Consider the following 22,661-nt stretch of genomic DNA (forward strand, 5'->3'; position numbering starts at 1 on the left):
CGACACTGCCTCAGCTGCGCGCTTGAGAGAAGAGAACTGTTGAGAACTGAAGAAAACGATTTAAGGCCATTGCACACTGAGTCCGAAATTCGCATCCGAAATTTTCGCACGTAAAAAAAAAAATTCGACCTCACGTTATGTCAATCACGCTTGCACACTGTCTACGAAACTTTCGTCCGTAATAAAAAAATTCGGATCGGGTTCGATTTTCTGCGTTTTTCGCATCCACAGCCAGTATTTTGAGAGGTTTTTTCACAATTCAGAGCCACCGTACAACTAAAAGCGAACGACAAGATCCACAATGGATTTAGCAGCCAATTCGATCACTAATCATGTATTATTTGGGTATAAAATATAACCTGTATACAGCTGTTCTGTCTGCCCAGCGCTTCCGCCGCCCGCTTGCGTGTGTGTGTGTGCCCATACCTTAGACATACTGCCAGTCTCTGTTCAGGATCGATTGGTTCACGGAAATTGGTGGTCTTGTTTTTAATATGTGGCTCCAGTATCGCTAGCAAAGCATCAAACTGTTCCACTGACATTCTGAGGTAAATTTTGAATCGCTCGGGATAATTTCGCAACTCCTTGATAAGGAGTTGAAACTCTCCTTCCTCTCGGCGCAATCTCAGTATTGGGTGGACCCAATATTTCCTCTTTCTTTTTCTCTTTTTAAGAAGAAAGAGGGCAACAAAATCATCCTCACTGCTACCCTTGACGAATACATTTTGTATTTTTTGCGTTTTTTTCCGCAAAGGTTTAATAAATACGCATCGGACTCAGTGTGCAAGGTTTCTGTGCGTGACGAATTTTAAGGCTGACGAACACGAAAAAACGGATACGAAAATTTCGGACTAGGTGTGCAATGGCCTTTAGTTTCATATTTATGTTTAAATTAAATTAAATAAAAAAATTGCGCAATATATCGGGAGACAAATGGAGTGTGGAGACATGATTTTGACCACTTTATTAAGTTTGTTTTTGTAGAAAACCTGTATTTAAAGTGAATTTCGTTTTGTATTAATTGTATCTTAATTTTAATCAATTTTTTATCAACCAATTGGCTGAATTTAATAAGAAGTAAATTAAAGAAAACTATTTAGTTTCATATTTATGTTTAAATAAAATAAATAAATAAATAATTTAATCTATGTTGATTATATGAAAAGTGAAAAGCGTGAGTAAGATCATAATTTTGTGCAATATATCGGGAGATAAATGGAGTGGGCAGACATGATTTAGACCACTTTATTAAGTTTGTTTTTGTAGAAAGACTTTCTTTAAAACGAATTTCGTTTTGTATTAATTGTATCTTAATTTTAATCAATGTTTTACCAACCAATTAATTTTCCTGAATTTAATAAATAAGTAAATATGGCATGCAAAATAATCATGACGGCACCAGCGCGTGAACTGGAGCTCCTCTCCATACTGTAAATGAACCGAAACTCATAAGCTACTTGTCTCACAGACCTGAGAAATATATAGAAAGCTTGAATATGTGTACTTTTAAACAAAATATTTTTTTTTCTCTCAAAATCTCTTTTTTTTCTCCTACTCCCTTGATAGAGTGAGTCGTATGTCTGAAAACTAAGCTTATGTCTTCTATATCATTTTGTCCTATGTTATCAAGACGCGATTCGCACCGGTGTTAGAGAGCAGGGAAGCTTTATTGGCTGTTGCCGAAATTTAAAGTTCGGTGGATAGGGGAAGCGGAGCGGAGAGAAGTGGCGCGAGCACGCGGCTCATCGCGGAGTGTCGCACTCTACCCCATGATGCAGAGCCGGCTGCAATGAGGACTTTTTTTCTTTTGAAATTGATACTATTTTTTATAATAAAGAGCACAAAATAATTACCTGTTATGTCCTCCATTGTATAACTTTGTCTACATATTTAGGAACAGATATTGGGTTCTGCCCAAAGTCAAGCAACATAAAAGTAACGTAAAAGTAACGAGTAACGTAAAAAGTTACTTTCCAAACGGGGTAACTAAGTAAAGTAACGGATTACTTTTTTAAAAAGTAACGAGTAACGAGCAAACACTACTTTTTAAAAGTAACTTCCCCAACACTGGTCACAAAGCAGGTTGAAGCAGGGAAGGATGCAGGATCTACTTGCAGAAGCTTAACTTTATTTTCAAAGAACATACAGTAAAAGAAACAAAACACTCTAGACAAGAAACAGAACAGCCTAGCATATAACAGTGACGACCGACAAGAAACAGAACAACCTATAGCGACGACAGACAAGAAACAGAACAACCTATAGCGACGACAGACAAGAAACAGAACAGTCTAGCATCTTCAGTCCAAGAGCTGCTCAGTTCAGCATCGTTCTGTTCACTGGAGGAGATGGCCTGAAAAATAAGTCAATAGAAAAATATGTCAGTGAAAGTAACTGTGCAGAACTGAAGAAACTGATCAGAGATTGTGGAAACAGATTCCTGGTTCAGAGAATGGGAGTTAGTGTTTTAGCAATTCAGAAAAACTGTAAACACAAATCCAAATTTTCAACTAAACTCACAAAACCATCGACTCTTCTCAAAATCAAACAATGCTTTCAGATCATACACACACGAGTCAATAAAATAAGCACTACAGATCATCCATTAGACACTACATCAAAAAATGGAGAAAACCGCCTCCAGAACATTACAGAAAATAATAATATTGTATGCAGTAAACACTTTTTGCAATTACATAAAAAGCCTAGTAATTGCAGCTGATAAGGTGAACATATTGTATTCTGTATGCACTGCAAGTATAGTCTTTTACTGAATATTGAATATTAGGCCTATTGAATGTCTATATATTCAGCACTTGTCACAAATCTCTTAGCATTTTTAAATCTTACCTTAAAACTAATTTTTTAGGGTAGCTTGTAATTGAATAGCCTATTTGCATAAATCTTTCATTGTCCACATTTTATCATTGCAATGGCTGATTTAGAAATGTATGTGCGGTGTATTATTAAAGTTAAATAAAGTAGAGACTATTATTAACAAACCGGGAATTGCTGTGGATCCTCTCATGTCTTTTCAGATGTTCTGATCGACTGAATCTCTGGTCACAGTGTGGACACTTGTAAGGTTTTTCTCCAGTGTGGATCCTCTCATGTGTTTTCAGATTTGATGACTGACTGAATCTCTGGTCACAGTGTGGACACTTGTAAGGTTTTTCTCCAGTGTGGATCCTCTCATGTGTTTTCAGATTTGATGACTGACTGAATCTCTGGTCACAGTGTGGACACTTGTAAGGTTTTTCTCCAGTGTGGATCCTCTCATGTCTTTTCAGATTTTCTGATCGACTGAATCTCTGGTCACAGTGTGGACACTTGTAAGGTTTTTCTCCAGTGTGGATCCTCTCATGTCTTTTCAGATTTTCTGATCGACTGAATCTCTGGTCACAGTGTGGACACTTGTAAGGTTTTTCTCCAGTGTGAATTCTCTGGTGCCGTTTTAACTTGTTTGCTGAAATGAAAGTCTTCTCACACTCAAAGCACATGTACTCTCTTACACCAGTGTGAATTTTCTCATGTTCATGTAAACTTTGCCGCTGTGAAAAACTCTTTCCACACACAGAACATGAATACGGCTTCTCCTTCGTGTGAACTCTCAGGTGTTTCTTCAGGTCTGATGCACAGACAAATGTTTTGCTGCATTGATCACATGTGAACGGCTTCTCTCCGGTGTGGATCCTCATGTGATTATTAAGATTTTGTTTGGTTGTGAAACTGTTTCCACACTGATCACATGTGAACGGCTTCTCTCCGGTGTGGATCATCATGTGACGCTCAAGACTTGGTTTGGTTGTTAAACTCTTTCCACATTGAGTGCAGGTGAAAGATTTCTTGGCTCTTTTCTTTAAAAATATATTTGTAGTCTTTGAGCGTTTGACATGATGTTCCTCCTCCACTTCACTCAGTTCTTCTCTCTCCTCGCTCTCTTCCATCAGGTCTGACATGAAAGAAACAAATATTACATTTAATTTTCAGTACATCAAAATAATTAAAAGAGAAATATAAAGTGAAAGGACATGAAGGTGAGCCCTGATGTAATAGTAGAAAGTAGACAACTGTTATAAAATATTATAATTTGATGCCTTTTTATAAATGGATTATATGTCATTGAAACTTTCCATGAATGAGGTAAATTTATCTTCCAATTATTATTTTTAAAACATTATAGGCACAAATCCCATGTTTCTTTAGCAAGACCTATTAAATATATTTGATCAATGACACAATTATCTAACATGATATTAACATTAAAATATACAATACTGCCATATTTTGACACCAACTTTGAGATTTATATTTATTTTACTAAAAACATTTTAATTACTAGACTTTTCCTTGCACTGACTTCCATTCATGCGCATGTGAATGTGGGACACCAGAAACACAAGCTCAAGTGAATTACCCTGTGAGAAATAACACACACGTTTAGTATTCAAGTGGAGTGGATTGTATATTTTTTATATTTGAATTATTATTATTTGTTATATGTTAAATGTATGTTTGTAAAAAAGCTGCCGCAGAGTCAGTGGTGGGTAGTAACGAAGTACATTTACTTCATTAAATTAATTGAGTATTTTTCTGAAAAAAGTAAGTAGAGTAGATTTAAATGTGGGTACTTTTACTTTAACTCGAGTACATTTCTAATGAAAAAACTGTACTTTTACTTTACGCATAGTGTAAAAACATAGTAAACGCTTGAAGATACGCATAGTGTAAAAACATAGTGAACGCTTGAAGAAATCAGACCAATCATAAAGGCTATCACAGTCATGTTTTTATTTTATGTGTCAGTAGCCTACGTCTCGTCTCTTTATACCGGACTATCATGACAAAATAAAGCAACTTTTTTTTCGGGAGCTTCCTCTGTTTCTCTGACTGAAAATATCTGTATGGGAGTCGAGAGAGTGCTAAAGCTCCTCGGGTCGTATTTTTGGTGGCATATATTTGTAGAAATTATCATTCTTTCTAAATGTGATGTAAATATGTCCTGTAACTACCAGATAAACAGTAACAGACGCGACTGAAGAAGTAAGTAAGTGTCCTCTTTCTTTTGTGAAATAGACCTAACGGTAATTTATTTCTGAGTGACTAATGTGCAATTTTGACATAAATGAATTCATTATGATCAATGTATCACTTTTTATTGTAAACCTGTGGTAAACAACTATTAGCCCGAGGCTATTAGCCCGGCACGGCCCGTTTAACCTGTTCGTCGGCGCACTGAAGCGTTTTTTTTTTTTTTTGCCCTGGCTCGCACTGGCCCGACAGTGGAAACGCGGCTAATGAGCTTGGAAATCACAACAAACTTATTCTGCCTAAATAAAGTAATGATTACTGTATTTTATAACTAGCATATCTGTAGTTCCAGTCTCTGCATTGTAAAACGTAAGTTAGGCACGCGAGGCGTGAACATTTAGACATAGAGAAAAAGTATCAAACACAGCCTGTGCATAAAAGTTAGCTTTTCTTTTACACGTGTGTGAACTCCAAGTGTGCGTTGCTGACTTCGTTTAGCCGCAGCATTAACGAGTCACATAATGTATTTAGTGCATCACTGAGTAGTAGATTTTAGAAGACAGGCAGCAAATGAAGATTGAAAATGGTTTGTTGTAGCTTGATGGAATAGATGGATAGAATTAAAAGAGTGCAGGTAAAGGGATAAGCAAGTTGACATTGTAATTATAAGGTAGCTTATAACATTGACATTTGGCAGACGCTTTTATCAAAAGCGACTTACATTGCATTTGGCAGGTACACATTTACAATCTTATCAGTTCTTCACACACACATTATTACATAATTGATTTATTACTGTCAATATTAATAATATTAGTTGACTTTTTTTTTGTTCAAAGTTATCTTAAGTTTGTATTTTTATACATTATATTTATCAGAACTTTAATATATTCTGTTCTGTTGTGACAATAAAACAAACAAGTTTATTTTTAAACTGCATTATCATATTATTTTAGTAAGGCTGAGGACTCTTAAATAACGACAAATAACTAATGTTAGGGAAATCTGTTCATGTTTTGTTACGTGTTTCTGGATTTAAAATATATATATATATATATATATATATATATATATATATATATATATATATATATATCTGCCGATATATCGGAATATCGGATTTTTAAATCACCAAATATTTGTATCGGTATCGGCCTTAAAAATCCTTTATCGGTCGGGCTCTAGTAGAGACGTTTTGCTTGTTATGATACGGAATATCCGCGAAAGTGTTACTAGTATCTCATTTCACACATATTTTGTTTCTGTGTTGTTTCAATATAAAAATGTAGATAGATTATAAAGTATTTGCTCTGGCTCTAGTTTGAAATTATTTTGCTCCGTTATTATGCTTGTTGTCGTCATCTGTTGACGCTACAAGCAGAATGTGGCGATTGGTCGGTGTGGTATTAGTCCAGCCCCTCCTCCACTGTGATTGGAAGGCTGGGTAAAAAGTGACAGTGATGAGCGCTGCATTTTACCCAAAGTTGAACATTCTTCAACTCTCGGCGACCTGTAAAAAACGCTCTCAGTGCTTCAGCATGTAAAAAAAACACTCAGCACCTCATTACGCTCATGGCGTTTTAAAAAAACATGGGAAAACAATTGGAAAAATACGCCAGCCGCATAAAACAACGCTTTGGTGAACACAGGGCCTTAGACACAGTTAACCAGTTTAAACATGCTTGCAGAAATATACATTTGATTGCATGTTTTGGAGAACAGACGGAAGAAGATCCGTCGATGTGCATTTGATCGTTGTTTGTGTTCAGATGTTCAGGAACATACAGTAGTTGTATAGGAACATACATAGGCCTATATATGATCCGAAATAACTAGTAACTAGCTACTTGAGTAGTTTTTTCATAGTATACTTTTTACTCTTACTCAACTAACTATTAAGATTGTTACTTTTATTTTTACTTTGAGTAAATATTTCTATAAGTACTTGTACTTTTACTTGAGTACAGTTTTTGGATACTCTTCCCAGCTCTGCGCAGAGTGTGACGTCATATCACGACCATTGCAGTGTCTGTAGAAACTTCACATGCTCAAAGTGTAGAGTGGCCGTGGCTTTAACTAGTTTTAAATTAACACATTTTATTAGCTTTAACTGTGTCCTACATGTTTTACTCAACTCTGTTACTTCTGACATGATTTTCCTCCTTTCAAAAACAGAGCATTTCTTATGCTGCGTTCACACCGAAAGCGAATTGAGCATCTGGAAGGGCTGGGTATCGTTCAAAAAATTTCGATACTGATACCGATACCTTGATTTCGATACTGGTTCCTGAACGATACTTTTTTTTCGATACCAATTTTATGAAATCCATTTTAACAAGATTACATAACACATTGCCTCAGAAAAACTTTGGTTTTATTTTTTCAGTTTGACTCATGCTCCTTAGTACGGAAGCCCTGAACCGCAACTAAAAAAAAAAAAAAAAAAAAATCCGTAAAAAAAAAAAAAAAAAAAATTCTAGCATTTCGAGATTAAAGTCGAAACATTTCGAGATTAAAGTCGAAACATTTCGAGAATAAAGTCGAAACATTTCGAGAATAAAGTCGAAACATTTCGAGAATAAAGTCGAAACATTTCGAGAATAAAGTCGAAACATTTCGAGAATAAAGTCGAAACATTTCGAGAATAAAGTCGAAACATTTCGAGAATAAAGTCGAAACATTTCGAGAATAAAGTCGAAACATTTCGAGAATAAAGTCGAAACATTTCGAGAATAAAGTCGAAACATTTCGAGAATAAAGTCGAAACATTTCGAGAATAAAGTCGAAACATTTCGAGAATAAAGTCGAAACATTTCGAGAATAAAATCGAAACATTTCGAGAATAAAGTCGAAACATTTCGAGAATAAAGTCGAAACATTTCGAGAATAAAGTCGAAACATTACCAGAATACAGTCTTCTGTAGAAGTTGCGTGTGTGCTTGCCGTTATTTCACATTGCCGCACAGGCATTCATGCGTGTGCGTGCGTGCGTGCGTGTGTGTGTGTGAACTGGAACTACACAAAATAATAGCTTTACTTTTTTCTTGCCTTTCAACAAAAGGAAAATCTACCAACATGGCATTAGGCTATAGGACGTTATAAAATATACTGCGCCGAAATAGACTTTAGCCTACAGGCGAAAACACTTTTCAGACTGGATCAAGATATCCAGCTGAATGAATGCATGAATGAGGCATTTATATAGCGCTTTCATATGTTTACTGTAGGCCTACACTTAAAAGCGCTTTACAATCATTTCAGAGAATCTCTCCTCAACCACCACCAGTGGTTATATTATATAATATATTATATTTGTGAAACACACACAAAAAATTCAGAATTGGAAGCACGGATTGGTTTGCAGCGATCGACCTGAAGGACGCCTACTTCCATGTCTCCATTCTTCCTCGACACAGACCGTTCTTACGGTTTGCTTTCGAGGGGCAGGCCTACCAGTACGCGGTTCTCCCTTTCGGGCTAGCCCTGTCTCCTCGCGTCTTTACGAAGGTCATCGAGGCAGCCCTTGTTCCCCTTCGGGAACACGGAGTTCGCATCCTGAATTATCTCGACGACTGGCTGATCCTAGCTCACTCTCGAGACCAGGTTTGCGAACACAGGGACCTAGTGCTCCGGCACCTAGCTCGTCTGGGCCTTCGGGTCAACTGGGAGAAGAGCAAACTCTGCCCCGTGCAGAGGATCTCTTTTCTCGGTATGGATATCGACTCGGTCGCCATGTGCGCGCAGCTTACGAGCGAGCGCGCGCAGTCACTGCTGACTTGCCTTCGTCAGTTCGAGGGCAAGAGTTCGGTCCCACTGAAACACTTTCAGAGGCTCCTGGGGCATATGGCATCCGCAGCCGCAGTAACGCTGCTCGGATTGCTTCATATGAGACCGCTTCAGCTTTGGCTTTGCGATCGAGTCCCGAGGTGGGCATGGCAACACGGCACGCTCCGAGTCCCAGTGACTCCGGCCTGCCGTCAGACCTTCACCCCGTGGTCGAACCTCAGTTTTCTACGGGCCGGAGTGCCCTTAGAACGAGCTTCCAGGCATGTTGTTGTATCAACGGATGCCTCCACCACGGGCTGGGGCGCCATGTGCAATGGACATGCTGCCGCGGGCTCCTGGACAGGTCCCCAACGCCTTTGGCATGTCAATTGCCTCGAGTTGCTGGCTGTACGCCTTGCCCTGCACCGCTTCCGGGCGTTGCTCAGGGGTCAACACGTACTAGTCCGTTCAGACAATACCGCCACAGTAGCGTACATCAACCGTCAAGGTGGTCTACGCTCCCGCCGTATGTCACAACTCGCCCGCCACCTCCTCATATGGAGTCAGAAGCATCTGAGGTCGCTTCGAGCCATTTATATCCCGGGAGAGCTGAACCGTGCGGCCGACGAGCTGTCTCGGCTTCGGCCTCTCGCTGGAGAATGGAGACTCCATCCCCAGTCGGTCCAGCTGATTTGGGATCAGTTCGGGGACGCTCAGATAAATCTGTTTGCCTCCCACGACTCGTCCCATTGCGACCTGTTTTATTCCCTGACCGAGGGCACGCTCGGCACGGATGCACTGGCGCACAGCTGGCCGCGGGGCCTACGCAAGTATGCGTTTCCCCCAGTGAGCCTTCTTGCGCAGACTTTGCGCAAGATCAGGGAGGACGAGGAGCAGGTGATATTGGTTGCCCCGTATTGGCCCAACCGTACCTGGTTCCCAGAACTAGTACTCCTCGCGACAGCACCTCCCTGGCCTATTCCTCTGAGGAAGGACCTGCTTTCTCAGGGACGGGGCACCCTATGGCACCCTCATCCCGATCTTTGGAACCTCCACGTGTGGCTCCTGGACGGGACGAGGTAGGTTTGAGTACCCTACCACCAGCGGTGGTGGCTACCATCACTTCCGCTAGAGCATCGTCCACGAGACATGTCTATGCGTTGAAGTGGAACCTCTTCGTCAACTGGTGTTCTTCTAAACATCAAGAACCCACGAAATGCCCGATCAGTGTCGTGCTTTCCTTCCTGCAAGAAGGGTTGGAGCGAAGGCTGTCTCCCTCCACCCTGAAAGTGTATGTTGCCGCCATTGCCGCACATCACGACGCAGTCGAAGGTAAGTCCCTTGGAAAGCACGACCTGATCATCAGGTTCCTGAGAGGAGCGAGGAGACTGTGTCCTCCTCGCCCTCCTGTCGTTCCCTCTTGGGACCTCTCAGTGGTTTTAACTGCCCTGCAGAGTGCTCCCTTTGAGCCTCTGCAATCAGTGGAGCTTAAGTTCCTGTCTATGAAGACAGCGCTCCTGGTTGCATTGGCCTCTATCAAGAGGGTAGGGGACCTGCAGGCATTCTCGGTTGACGAAGCGTGCCTGGAATTCGGGCCGGCTAACCCTCACGTGATCCTGAGACCCCGGCCTGGATATGTGCCCAAGGTTCCCACCACACCCTTTTGAGACCAGGTGGTGAACCTGCAAGCGCTGCCTTTGGAGGAGGCAGACCCAGCCTTGGCACTGCTCTGTCCAGTACGCGCCCTCCGTGCTTACGTAGACAGAACGCAGTGTTTCAGGACCTCTGACCAGCTCTTTGTCTGTCATGGTGGGAAGCTGAAGGGAAAGGCTCTCTCCAAGCAAAGGTTGTCTCACTGGATAGTGGACGCCATTGCTTTGGCTTACCAGCAGCAAGGTCGACCATGCCCCCTTGGTGTGACGGCCCACTCCACCCGGAGTGTGGCATCCTCTTGGGCTCTAGCGCATGGCGCCTCGCTAACAGACATCTGCAGAGCTGCAGGCTGGGCGACACCTAACACATTCGCGAGATTCTATAATCTCCGAGTGGAGCCAGTTTCTTCTCATGTACTCGCTTCAACTAGCCGGTATTAGATTCTGCTCAGGTGTCTTCGCTTGCTCGCCATTCCTCTCCACGGACGGGATACGTGCGATATTTCCTCAGGTGAGCCTCATAAGCCCTGAGTCTCCTCCAGCACTGACGATGTCAACGCCAGAGTTGCCACCGGCAGCTTTCGCGCTTGGCTAGGTGCCTCCATGTGCATGGTTCCCCCTCTGGGCGACCCCCACATGTGTATTCCACTGTAAGCCTCTCTGAGCATGTGTCTTTCCCTTGGCAAGCCACCTTGCCACCCCTGGGGTTGAAATATTCCACCTGCGGCTGGATACCCCAGTGTTTCTCCATATGCAGCCCTCCGGGGTCATATGTGTATTCCAAGTCCCCCCCTTCGGGTTGGGCATGATTGCATATTTCCACTGAGATATGCTTCCCAGTGTACCTTGGTATATCCTGTGTTAAGTAGGAGTCCTTCGTCCGTGCCAGTCTCACGACAGGGAGCTCACACTTACGCAGGGCACTGGAAGACAGTCGAGAGGTGGCGTGATTTCACTGGGAACCCCATTCGTCGTCATCCGACGTAACTCGGAGTGACAACGAAAGGGAACGTCTCGGTTACGTATGTAGGGAACGGAGACGTTACGTCTCCCTGCCACTTCCGCTGTACCGCTGGAACACCTGAGTTCAGTCTCGGCTCCTCAGCGAAGACATATCTGCATGTTGCGGCGTACTTCCTTATATACCCCTAGGGTACGGCGGAGTTACGCTATGCAAATTCCGCAGACCCATGGCATTTCTTTGCCATTGGCTCGTTTTATATACTCGAAGATGATAGGCTTTCTAAGCGAAACCCCATTCGTCGTCATCCGACGTAACGTCTCCGTTCCCTACTCAGGGAACGAGGGTTACATACGTAACTGAGACGTTACCATGGTGAATACACAATATTAACAATAACTGTTAATGAAACATGGAAACTGCTCCTGGTGAATAGAATGAAAATCATACCTGCATTACTTTTATTTCGTGTCATGTACAACGTAACGGCGTTGCATGCTCGTAGTTTCTTTTGCACTTGATCAGTGAGGCGATACAGCGCGCGCCACCGCATTTGCGCGTGCAATTGAAGAGTGTGCGCTAGGAGAAAAGGATAATGACTGACAGGACAAGAAAGTCAGTTTTTCTGAGGTGAAAAACTTTATCTCAGCGTACACTTATGTCACTGCCTGGTAGTTCCTATTGTGCTGGGTTTTCTGAAGTAGTCATGATTCGCCTCTCATAACATAACATGCGCTAAACACGCACGCAGAGTGGAAAAGGAGGCGCGGGGAGCAAGGATCACAGCGCAAATTTAAACTATATCGATATATGCGATATGGTCTAATTCCATTTCGCATTTCAAAAATATATCGATATATTTTTTATATCGATATATCGCCCAGCTCTAGTTCAGTGTATCTAGACCATAGACTGTAAAAAATATGGACAAAGCGTCTGTGACGTCACCCATAGACTTTCTGAAGAACGGGTTTGAAGCCGTTTATGGGGGGTATGGGCGGCGCCATCTTCGAAAATCTTGGGAAATCCTAACCCCGCCCACCTTTTGAAGCAGCGCGCGTCACTCGCTCGCTCTGCTACTTCGGTTATCTCTGTGTATATTTAGGCAACGAAATATGTTATAAAACACCATACTTTTCGTTTTCATTTAAAGAAATCTTAAACATTATAGCCACACAAATGTGGTTCAGGCAACGCGTATTGATTATATTCACTGCACATAACGTTTGCCTATTTATAAAAAAACAAACAAAATATAAAACACAAACCTGCCTCTTTTCGTTTTAAATATAATATAAAAATATTAAACATTTTAATATGGTCCAGGCAATATGTGCATTTGTACTAAACAACAGATGTTGCAGTAAACAACATTACAGATCATATTCGTTGTATTAAAATTTTAAATGACAAAACTCAACCCAGTCTCTTTTTGTTAAATTTCAGTTTTATCAATATTAGCTATTATAAAAGTATAAGTAAAAGGTACAAGAAGCTATACAAATAAAGCAAACAATTCTGTCAAACATACAAAGTCAGCGCTCGATCTAGTCTAACCATACAATGGTAAAGTTAAATAGCTTATAAACTTATGAAACTTCCCCTCAGCCAAACCGATTGGCCAGGGAACAAATTATAGATTTACAAGACCAAAAATCACCCGTTAGATATACACAAGACAAATTATATCTCATGTTTAACCACTACAGAGACGTCAGAGTCAGCGGCAAATGTCAGAACGACTAGCCGAGGAAAGGCTGTTCCAGGCGGGGTACATGAACGCCGAGCGCCCGGTCATCGCTGGATCTCACAACTGGATACAATTTTCATAAATCTTTATAAATAAACCACAGATCTGAGCTTTAAACAACTACATTCTCGCCTGAAAAACTCTTAAAACTACATTTCATGATACAGAAACAGTAGTATTATACTGTATGTCAACTAGGGATGGGACGATTACCGGTTTCACTATAAACCACGATTAAATGTACTGACTAGGGCTGAACGATATGGACAAAATTTCATATCTCGATTTTCATGCCAGATATCTCGATATCGATACAATACGATATGACTACGGGTTCGGTGAAAACCAAGCATTTCTCAGAAAAATAAAAAGATCATAATACAAAAAAATGTGGAAAGTATAGTTTTATTTTTAAGAACAAGTCATCAACATTAACATAAATTACCAAAAAAATAAATTACAAATCAAACCTTTTACTGCAGCTCTGCTTTAACAACCCCTCTCCGGGTCAGGAGAAAGGGGGACAATTTTGTGTCAGAAAATGTATTGTTTTTAAGCCTTTCGAACGTACGATCACACAGGTGTAATCAGTCTAGGCTGGTCCCTGGAGCGTACGATCAAGTGCATCACATGATCAACTGCTAAATTCAAACGTTTAATTTAGCCAGAGACAGGCGCGCTCAGAGCTGTCATATATCACAACTTTTCAGTGTTTTCAACCACATAATGTTTATTTTAGGTTTCAAACATATAAATTCACATAAGTACTAAAAAAACAATACATTTAGAGTTTGTAAAATACACACTGATGTCTATGGAAGAGGTAATAATAATCCTTTCCATTATAATTCGACACGTTTTATTCATATCAGATACACATTGTGTAAGTAACTTCAATGTTTACTCTATTCTATTCCCAGTTCACCAGCCACTTACTTTTAAGTATTTCGGGAGAAGTGGATGAATTCACGTGTTGTACAAACTAACACGGCGGCGCCCATCGCGCATACAGCTCAACTAACGCGATCGTTATAAAGGTGTTTAAACAACAATATACTTCCACTTGCATGTATTTGACAATCGGAATATCAGATATTTCATGCCATAGCTAACACATTTGTGAATATTCTGAATAAAAAAGGAAAAATTACATAAAAGCAGATCATCATTCATTCAGCGCTGTTGCTGCTGCGGTGTGTCACGTGACAAGCAATGACACGTCACCATGGAAACGCCGCCCCCCCTCTCACAATATAGTTCCCACGTCCCTGGTACTAGTGTGTGCGCGCTGGCTTTAGCGGTGCATTCAAGGGCACTCGTAAAACTGATGTTTGTTGTGACTGCCAGAGTTGTATGCAGGGCGAGCACGGAGAGGGGAAATCTATATCGTCTATATCGTTGCTTTTTTCGATAGTAATATCTTGAAAGTTCATATCTAGATATAGATACGATAACGATATATCGTTTAGCCCTAGTACTGACGATTAGTATTATCGTTCAAAATTTAATTATCATTAAAACCGTGTTTGATTATCGCGATTTTAATAACTCACTGTAAATCCTGTCCAGCCAGCAACAGTCTGACGCAGGCGCAGCGCGCAATGTTGTTGTTTTTTTATTCAAGAAGGAATGGCGAAAGGCAGTGGTCGTGCTCGGGAGATTTTTCAGCCTTTTAAGAGGACCAAATCTGAGGTGTGGTCATATTTTGGCTTTTAGAAAAGTCCTGAGTGAAACTTAATCGAGGATGGTCACAACAATAAGGGGGAAACACGAGTCTGCCGAGGAAATCTGCCGAGTCCTCTTTTGTGACCATCACCCACTGTTTATAGCGAACGCAAGGCAAGTTAACTTACCAAAAACTACGTCTGGGAAATAATTGGCCACAAAATGTTGTTTTGAGTTGAAATATTTGATCTCACTCACTTGAAATAAACGTGAAGCTTCTGCGAATACAAGTTCGCAGCAAGTGGCTTTGAGCCAAAGACGAGCGAACAAGTTCAAACAAGACTATCATTGTACACTTATTACACCGATTTATTTTTATTTATTTTTTTACCACACAATTACAGGGACATATTGAATTGAGATTAATGTTTTAAATCTTACCTGTTATAAATCCATTTTGTACAGCGTACAAAACAATCGCCGAAGAACGGAGACGCAAGACGGCAAGTTGTATTTGAATGAAACGAGAGAGCGCGTGCGCGTCCGCTGCGATTCATGGATGTGCGCGGTGTTATAATGTGTTGCTATTGACGACGGTCATTATAAGGAAGGAAATGCCACAGAATATAATCTTGCTTGAAAAAGTGCATAGAGCTGCTTGTTTTATTTGTTGTTTGTTGATTTTCAAATATTAAACTGTTTTTAGTGTGAGCATCAGTTCTTTTTGAACACTTTCATCTCGTTTTAACAAAACCGTGATAATATTGATAATCACGATAATTTTGGTCACTATAATCGTGATATGAAATTTTCATACCGTCCCATCCCTAATGGTGAATTATCCATTGTTGCTTTTACAGCTTCAAAGCTGGAGCACTAAATGATATTCAAATAGGGGTGTGACGGTTAGTATATAACCGTGAGACCGACGGTTATAGTTGAACACCGTCATTACAACTCTATAACCGCCAAAACCGTGTTATTAAAATATTTTTTACAAACATTTTTTATCATAGAGAATGTTTAAATACTAATTAAAAACAATTGTTAACAGTCTGTGTTATTAATGGTCTACGTCGTTTCCAACTGTATTTGATTCTTTGCCAAGTACCCCTTGACCGACCGCCAATCATTTGAGATAGCTTTGTAGAAAGCCTTTCTTTAAAGTGAATTTCGTTTTGTACAAATTGTATCTTAATTTTAAGAAATGTTTCATCAACCAATTGCATGTATTTAATAAATAAAAAGCAAATATAGGAGACAATATAATAACCGTGACATGGAGCTTGCACACTTGCATTGCATTGTGAAGTAGAGCGCATCTCATCGTAAATGAATGAAACTCAGCGTAGGCCTATGCCTCAGACATTAGCATTAAATATCTTTGCAGCTGCATCCTTTCTAGAACAGACAAGGGCTTTCTTGCGGCTTGCATCAGCAGAGCATTGCATCGTCCATAGACCGCAAAACAATAAGCGGATGGCGGGCGGGTGAGGCTTTGAAATCTGGTCAAAAAACGTTGGTGCGGATGATGAGTTTTGTGATGCAGTTGCGGATTAACTAATACCCCATCCGCGTATCTCTATTGATAACAACATTGAACACTACACAAATATTAATTTTATTCAAACTAAGTTGTCCTATAACAGACGAACGGTCCTATAACAGACGAACGGCCACGGTTGAAACCAAGATGGCGCCGCGGATGGCTGCCTCGGTGTGGAGCTCTCCGGTTATTGTGTTGTTTTTGTTGGTTTGTTCTGCGTTTAGTCATTCTTTTCCTATCAGTTTCACCAAAGACAAACTACTGGACATTAGGAAACACACACCAGACAACTTTTTTACAGATTTTGATTACTCAGACGTTTTACTGGACATTCTCGTCGGAGGGGCAGCGGTGTTGTTCAAACGCGCGGTCAGACGCAAACGTGGGAAGCGCGCTGGTTAAACTCCGCGAGCGCAGCCTCCGCACTGCACTCCCCAGTATTCATCTTGCGAATCTCCGATCTCTTCCTAACAAAATGGACGAACTTCTTCTCCTCACCCGCACTAACAAGGATTTTTTCAACTCCGCTGCTCTGTGCTTCACTGAAACCTGGCTGAGTGAAGCCATACCGGACAACGCACTACATCTGCCGGGCTTCCAGCTGTTCCGAGCACATCGCATCGCGGAACTAATGGGGAAAACGAGAGGTGGTGGATTGTGTTTCTACATTAACGAAAGTTGGTGTTCAGATGTAACAACACTGAAGAAGATGTGCTCTCCTAACTTAGAGGCGCATTTCATGAACTGTTAACCTTTCTACTCGCCGCGGGAGTTTTCCTCATTCATTCTCGCGAATGTTTACATTCCTCCAGACGCGTGTGTGAGCGCGGCGATACAACAGCTGGCTGAACATATAGCTGAAATGGAACAAAGGTACCCAGACTCTCTTTTAATCATTCTTGGGGATTTTAACAAAGCAAATCTCTCCCGTGAACTGCCAAAATACAGACAGCATGTTACATGTCCTACCAGAGACAGTAATATATTGGACCACTGTTACACCATGATAAAGAATGCGTATCACTCCGTCCCACAGGCAGCTTTGGGGCTTCTCTGATCACTGTTTGGTTCATCTTTTACCGACCTACAGGCAGAAACTGAAATCAGCTAAACCTGTAATAAGGACTGTAAAAAGATGGACCAACGAAGCAGAGCAGGATCTACAGGCCTGCTTCGATTGCACTGATTGGACTGTTTTTGAAGCTGCAGCCACCGATCTGGATGAGCTCACAGATACTGTAACATCATATATCAGTTTCTGTGAGGATACATGCATTCCTACCAGGACATTCTTATCATTCACTAATGATAAACCATGGTTTACTGGGAAACTCAAACAGCTTCGTCATGCCAAAGAGGATGCTTACAGAAGTGGGGATAAAATCTTGTATAACCAGGCCAGAAACAGACTGACAAAGGAGATCAGAGTTGCTAAAAGAAGCTACTCTGAAAAGCTGAAAAAACAGTTTTCAGCCAACGACCCGGCATCAGTCTGGAGAGGCCTGAGGAACATCACCAACTACAAATCACCATCCCCCCGATCTGTGGAGAATCAACAACTGGCTGACACTCTCAATGCATTCTATTGCAGGTTTGAGAAGCCCAGACTCACACCTCACACCCGCTCTGATGTGCACTTCACACATCCACCATCACCTCCTGCAACCCCTCTCCTCCCCCCTTCTGCCATCCAACCTGAGCTTAAGTTCTGTGTGGAGGATGTGAGCCGAGTCTTCAAAAAACAGAAGACTAGGAAAGCTTCAGGCCCAGACGGCATCTCATCTGCTTGTCTAAAAGCCTGCGCTGACCAACTGGCCCCAGTCTTCACGCAGATCTTCAACAGATCATTGGAGCAGTGTGAAGTTCCCTGCTGCTTCAAACGCTCCACTATCATTCCGGTTCCCAAAAAACCTAAAATCACTGGACTTAATGACTACAGACCTGTCACTCTCACGTCTGTGGTCATGAAGTCGTTTGAAAGACTGGTGTTAGCCTTTCTGAAGGACATCACTGGACCCCTGCTGGATCCCTTTCAGTTTGCTTACAGAGCAAACAGGTCTGTGGATGATGCAGTCAACATGGGACTGCACTATATCCTGCAACATCTTGACAGACCTGGGACTTATGCACGGATCTTATTTGTGGACTTTAGTTCGGCCTTCAATACCATCATCCCTGATCTTCTCACAGCCAAACTGACTCAGCTCTCCATGCCATCCTCAATCTGTCAGTGGATCTCCAGCTTCCTGACGGACCGGCCGCAGCGAGTGAGACTGGGGAAGCTCACATCCAGGACCCTCACCATCAGCACTGGTGATCCCCAAGGGTGTGTTCTCTCCCCACTGCTCTTCTCCCTGTACACTAATGACTGCACTTCTAAAGACCCCTCTGTCAAGCTCCTGAAATTTGCAGACGACACCACCGTCATCGGTCTCATCCAAAATGGTGACGAGTCTGCTTACAGACTGGGGGTTGAACAGCTGGCTGTCTGGTGCAGCTATAACAACCTTGAGCTGAACACGCTCAAAACAGTGGAGATGATTGTGGATTTCAGGAGAAAATCCCCAGCACTCCCCCCTCTCACCATCATGAACAGCACTGTGGAAGCAGTGGAGTCATTCAGGTTCCTGGGCTCTACCATCTCTCAGGACCTGAAGTGGGCAAATCACATTGACTCCATTGTGAAAAAGGCCCAGCAGAGACTGTACTTCCTTCGCCAGCTGAAGAAGTTCAATCTGCCACAGGAGCTGCTGATCCAGTTCTACTCAGCCGTCATTGAGTCTGTTTTAAGCACTTCCATCACTGTCTGGTTTGGTTCAGCTACCAAATCGGACATCAGGAGACTACAACGGACAGTCCGGACTGCAGAGAGGATTATTGGTGCCCCCTTGCCAACCCTCCAGGACCTGTACTCTTCCAGAGTGAGGAAGAGAGCAGGTAAAATCATCACAGACTCCACTCACCCTGGACACCCCCTGTCTGAACTGTTACCGTCAGGACGGCGACACAGATCACTGGCCACAAGAACATCCAAGCACAGGAACAGTTTCTTTCCACAGGCCATTTCCCTTCTGAACACTTAACATGCCCCCCAAGGCATATGCCTGTAAGTGCAATACTCCCACTGTCTAGTGCAATATTCTTTAACTCAGGTGATATTTATACTATTCATACTACTCAAAATACTGTAAATATGTTCATAATCTGTAACATGCACTAGACTCCCACTGTCTAGTGTAATATTCTCTAACTCAGGTGATATTTATACTTATATTATTCATAATACTCAAAATACTGTAAATATGTTCATAATCTGTAAATGTTTATTCAGACTAAACCCAACTGTGACCCCTTTATTTACATTTAGACTATTATTTTTTTTTTATATATATATTTTATTCTTAGAATTTGTATTACTATGTTTCTTGTTGTATTTGTATTTGTATATGTGCACTGGAAGCTTCAGTACCAAGAAAAATTCCTTGTGGGTGCAAGCACACTTGGCAATAAAGCTCTTTCTGATTCTGATTCTGATAAACTATGGTTTATAACAGAGAACTCTGCGCCAAATCGTAATGTTTCCCACTGGATCTCGCAGAGATGATGTTATCAATTCTGGGGCGAATTCAATGGATTTCTTCAAATATTTGGTCTCACCGGCAGGAAAAATGGTCGCAGTCTGGAGCTCTGCATTTCATTGTTTAACTGTTTATCTAAATCTGATGAAGTGCTTGAATGTTTCTAACAAGAATGTTCTTCAGCTTCATGAATGAATGAAGAATAAACACCAACCTTTCTTTGTTCTTGCAGTGGGAGGAGCTTCACTGATGATGTATTCCAATGTGGGAGGAGCTGATCTGCCAAAATCAAATATTTAAATTACTGAGTTTGTTTTTATAATAAATGACACTTCTAAGCATTTATGTCTTTCTATCTATTCATCGTACAGTAACTGATGCCAATTCATTAATTATTTTTATTGCTAATCCTAACATTCTTCTGCTTCTTCTTTAAAATACAAGTATCTAGAAATAAAGAAAATAATATAAATAATCTTCCAAATATAAATAATTATGTTTGATTATTATTCAAATTATTATAATATACTCATAACATTTAATAATTTTTTCAGGATTCTTAGTTAAAGAACAGCATCTTAAAATATAAATATTTTGTACCAGTATATACCGTTCAAAAGTTTGGGGTCAGTAATTTTCTTTCTTTCTTTCTTTTTTTAAAGAAATTCATAATTATATTCAGCAAGGATGTGCCAAAGTGATTAAAAGAAAAGTGACAGTAAAGACTTGTGACAAGTGACTTGAAATACAACTTGATTGGTCGGTGTACTATACATAACAAACAGGCTTCAATGAATTGTGTAATATTTTAAAATATGTGCCTTTTATTCTACCTTTTATTATTGAAAAAAAAGTAAAAAAATTGCCGTCGAGCCATTTAGGCCTAAGCACTGAGAGAACCATATCTGGCTCGAGCATCGGTTCCGAGGAGACTGTGGAATACCTGTACGCTTACACCAGTGCGTTTTCATTTTAAAACGCATAACCTGAACGCATAACACACACACACACACACACACACACACACACACACACACACACACACACACACACACACACTAATCCGGAGTGACTCTTCAGTCAAGTCCGAAGCAAGACAGTCACACGCAAGTGACGTAACCCATAGCAACGCGTTATGGCAACGACACCTCAGACTGACAGAAACGTACAAATAAACGTAAATTTAGGCAACTTTAATTTTGTTCACATTGTCATGTTAATTATAATCAAATGCATTTTGTTTTATTAAAGTGAAGGGGCACCCAAAGCCCCCCCACCCCTGCACGTAAATGTTTCAGTAGGAAGACGCAAGAAAAGACGCACAAGTATCGCTGTGATCGATGAAAACAATACAGAAATGAGCCTGTCACTTAATCAAACTGTATAAAGTGTATTTGATGGTTGTGTAAATATGATAAATACCGTGAACTTCTCCTCACCTCAGAAGACTCGACTCAGCTCTGACTCGACTGAAACTCAATGACTGAAGAGGCGCGAACGAGCGGTGACGTCATCGGCCGCCAACCGTAGAGGATCGAAGACGCGCCAAAATACTATTCATAACGACAAAACATCTATAGACATCAACAATAACACAAAAATAAATAAATAAATAAATAAATAACTGGTCTTTATTCCAACTGCTCTCTTTCTGCTGGTTGTGTAAAGCTGTTTTGAGATGTAGATCATTTCAGTTTATTTAGTAGAAACTGTGTGTTGTTTAAAGTTCATAGTAATTGTTCTGACTTCATGAAGCCTTGATTTCAGTCATGTGTGAGTCATTCTAGAATTAGGGGTACATTTTACGTCTCTAGATAAACTGTTATAAAAAAAAAAAACTTTAATTAATTTTGAATAATAATATACTTTATTACATGGCTTGGTTGAATTCTAATGTATAATGCGGTGTGTTATTTCTTGATAACAGACCGCTGTGAAGTATAACACACCGTTGCCATGAAAAACAGAGCGTTGCTATGGACGCAGGATTCTAACCGGAGAGACGGAACGGACTATTTTCTTTAGCGGATTTTTTTTAAATCAATAAACTCCTTTTTAAATCAATATTTTGTGTCAAATTATTGATTTATTTGGTGGGTAGCCATGTAATAAGCGGGATAATGTAGCGCGAGGCGGTTGTTATAGCGAATACAACCCCTCCCTTCAGGCTGATTCAAGCTCCGCGTCGGGTCCCGATCACCCTGTCGGGTTGTATTCACTATAACAACCGCCTCGCTCTACATTATCCCTTACATATATTACACTATCATTTAAAATAATGTTTTATGTATATTTAGGGATTTTTTTTTTAGAAAATATTCTTTATTTAAATATTCTAATACGACTCCCACTCCACCTATTATTGTCTGTCATTGCCTCCTGATTCATGTATTCAACTTGAACTATCATGTAATAAGTCATTTTTTACTTATATAAACAATTGCATAGAATATTCATATTTTTGTTTTTTATGTAATTTAATTAATTTTAAAAAATAGATTTTGTGTCTATAAATTATAAAACAACATAAAAATCTCCAAAGTATTCAAAGAAAAAGCATGTGAACTGTACCAAGTGATGTCACTTCCTCTGGCAGAAATGTCATTATTCTTTTCTCATTCATTTGTACAAAATGTTTAGGGTACACCAATAGCAGATTCATTATTTGTCAAATCTGTTATCGTGATAGTAAGAGCCCTAATTTAAGTAAGCA

General features: G+C 40.7%; 1 protein-coding gene across 1 annotated transcript; it reads right to left on the reverse strand.

Annotated features, from left to right (window-relative positions):
* Positions 1 to 2,165: 2,165 nt before the first annotated feature.
* On the reverse strand, positions 2,166 to 20,225 carry LOC309491253 (uncharacterized protein). Its single transcript, XM_082160741.1, has 3 exons — positions 20,163 to 20,225; positions 3,004 to 3,952; positions 2,166 to 2,353 (listed from the first exon to the last, which is right to left on the reverse strand). The coding sequence occupies exons 2-3, from the start codon at positions 3,945 to 3,947 to the stop codon at positions 2,317 to 2,319; spliced, it is 981 nt and encodes a 326-aa protein (XP_082016867.1). The 5' UTR covers positions 3,948 to 3,952; positions 20,163 to 20,225; the 3' UTR covers positions 2,166 to 2,316.
* Between the last annotated feature and the right edge of the window lie 2,436 nt (positions 20,226 to 22,661).

Source organism: Leuciscus leuciscus, assembly GCF_965113295.1.
Source record: "Leuciscus leuciscus genome assembly, chromosome: 25".
Classification (NCBI taxonomy): domain Eukaryota; kingdom Metazoa; phylum Chordata; class Actinopteri; order Cypriniformes; family Leuciscidae; genus Leuciscus; species Leuciscus leuciscus.

Excerpts from the sequence above, each read along its gene's own strand:
- LOC309491253 (XM_082160741.1), bottom strand. The coding sequence starts at position 3,947 with ATGGAAGAGAGCGAGGAGAGAGAAGAACTGAGTGAAGTGGAGGAGGAA. Across the intron at positions 2,354-3,003 it reads AGGATCCACAGCAATTCCCG|GCCATCTCCTCCAGTGAACA; the intron begins GTTTGTTAATAA and ends CTTATTTTTCAG.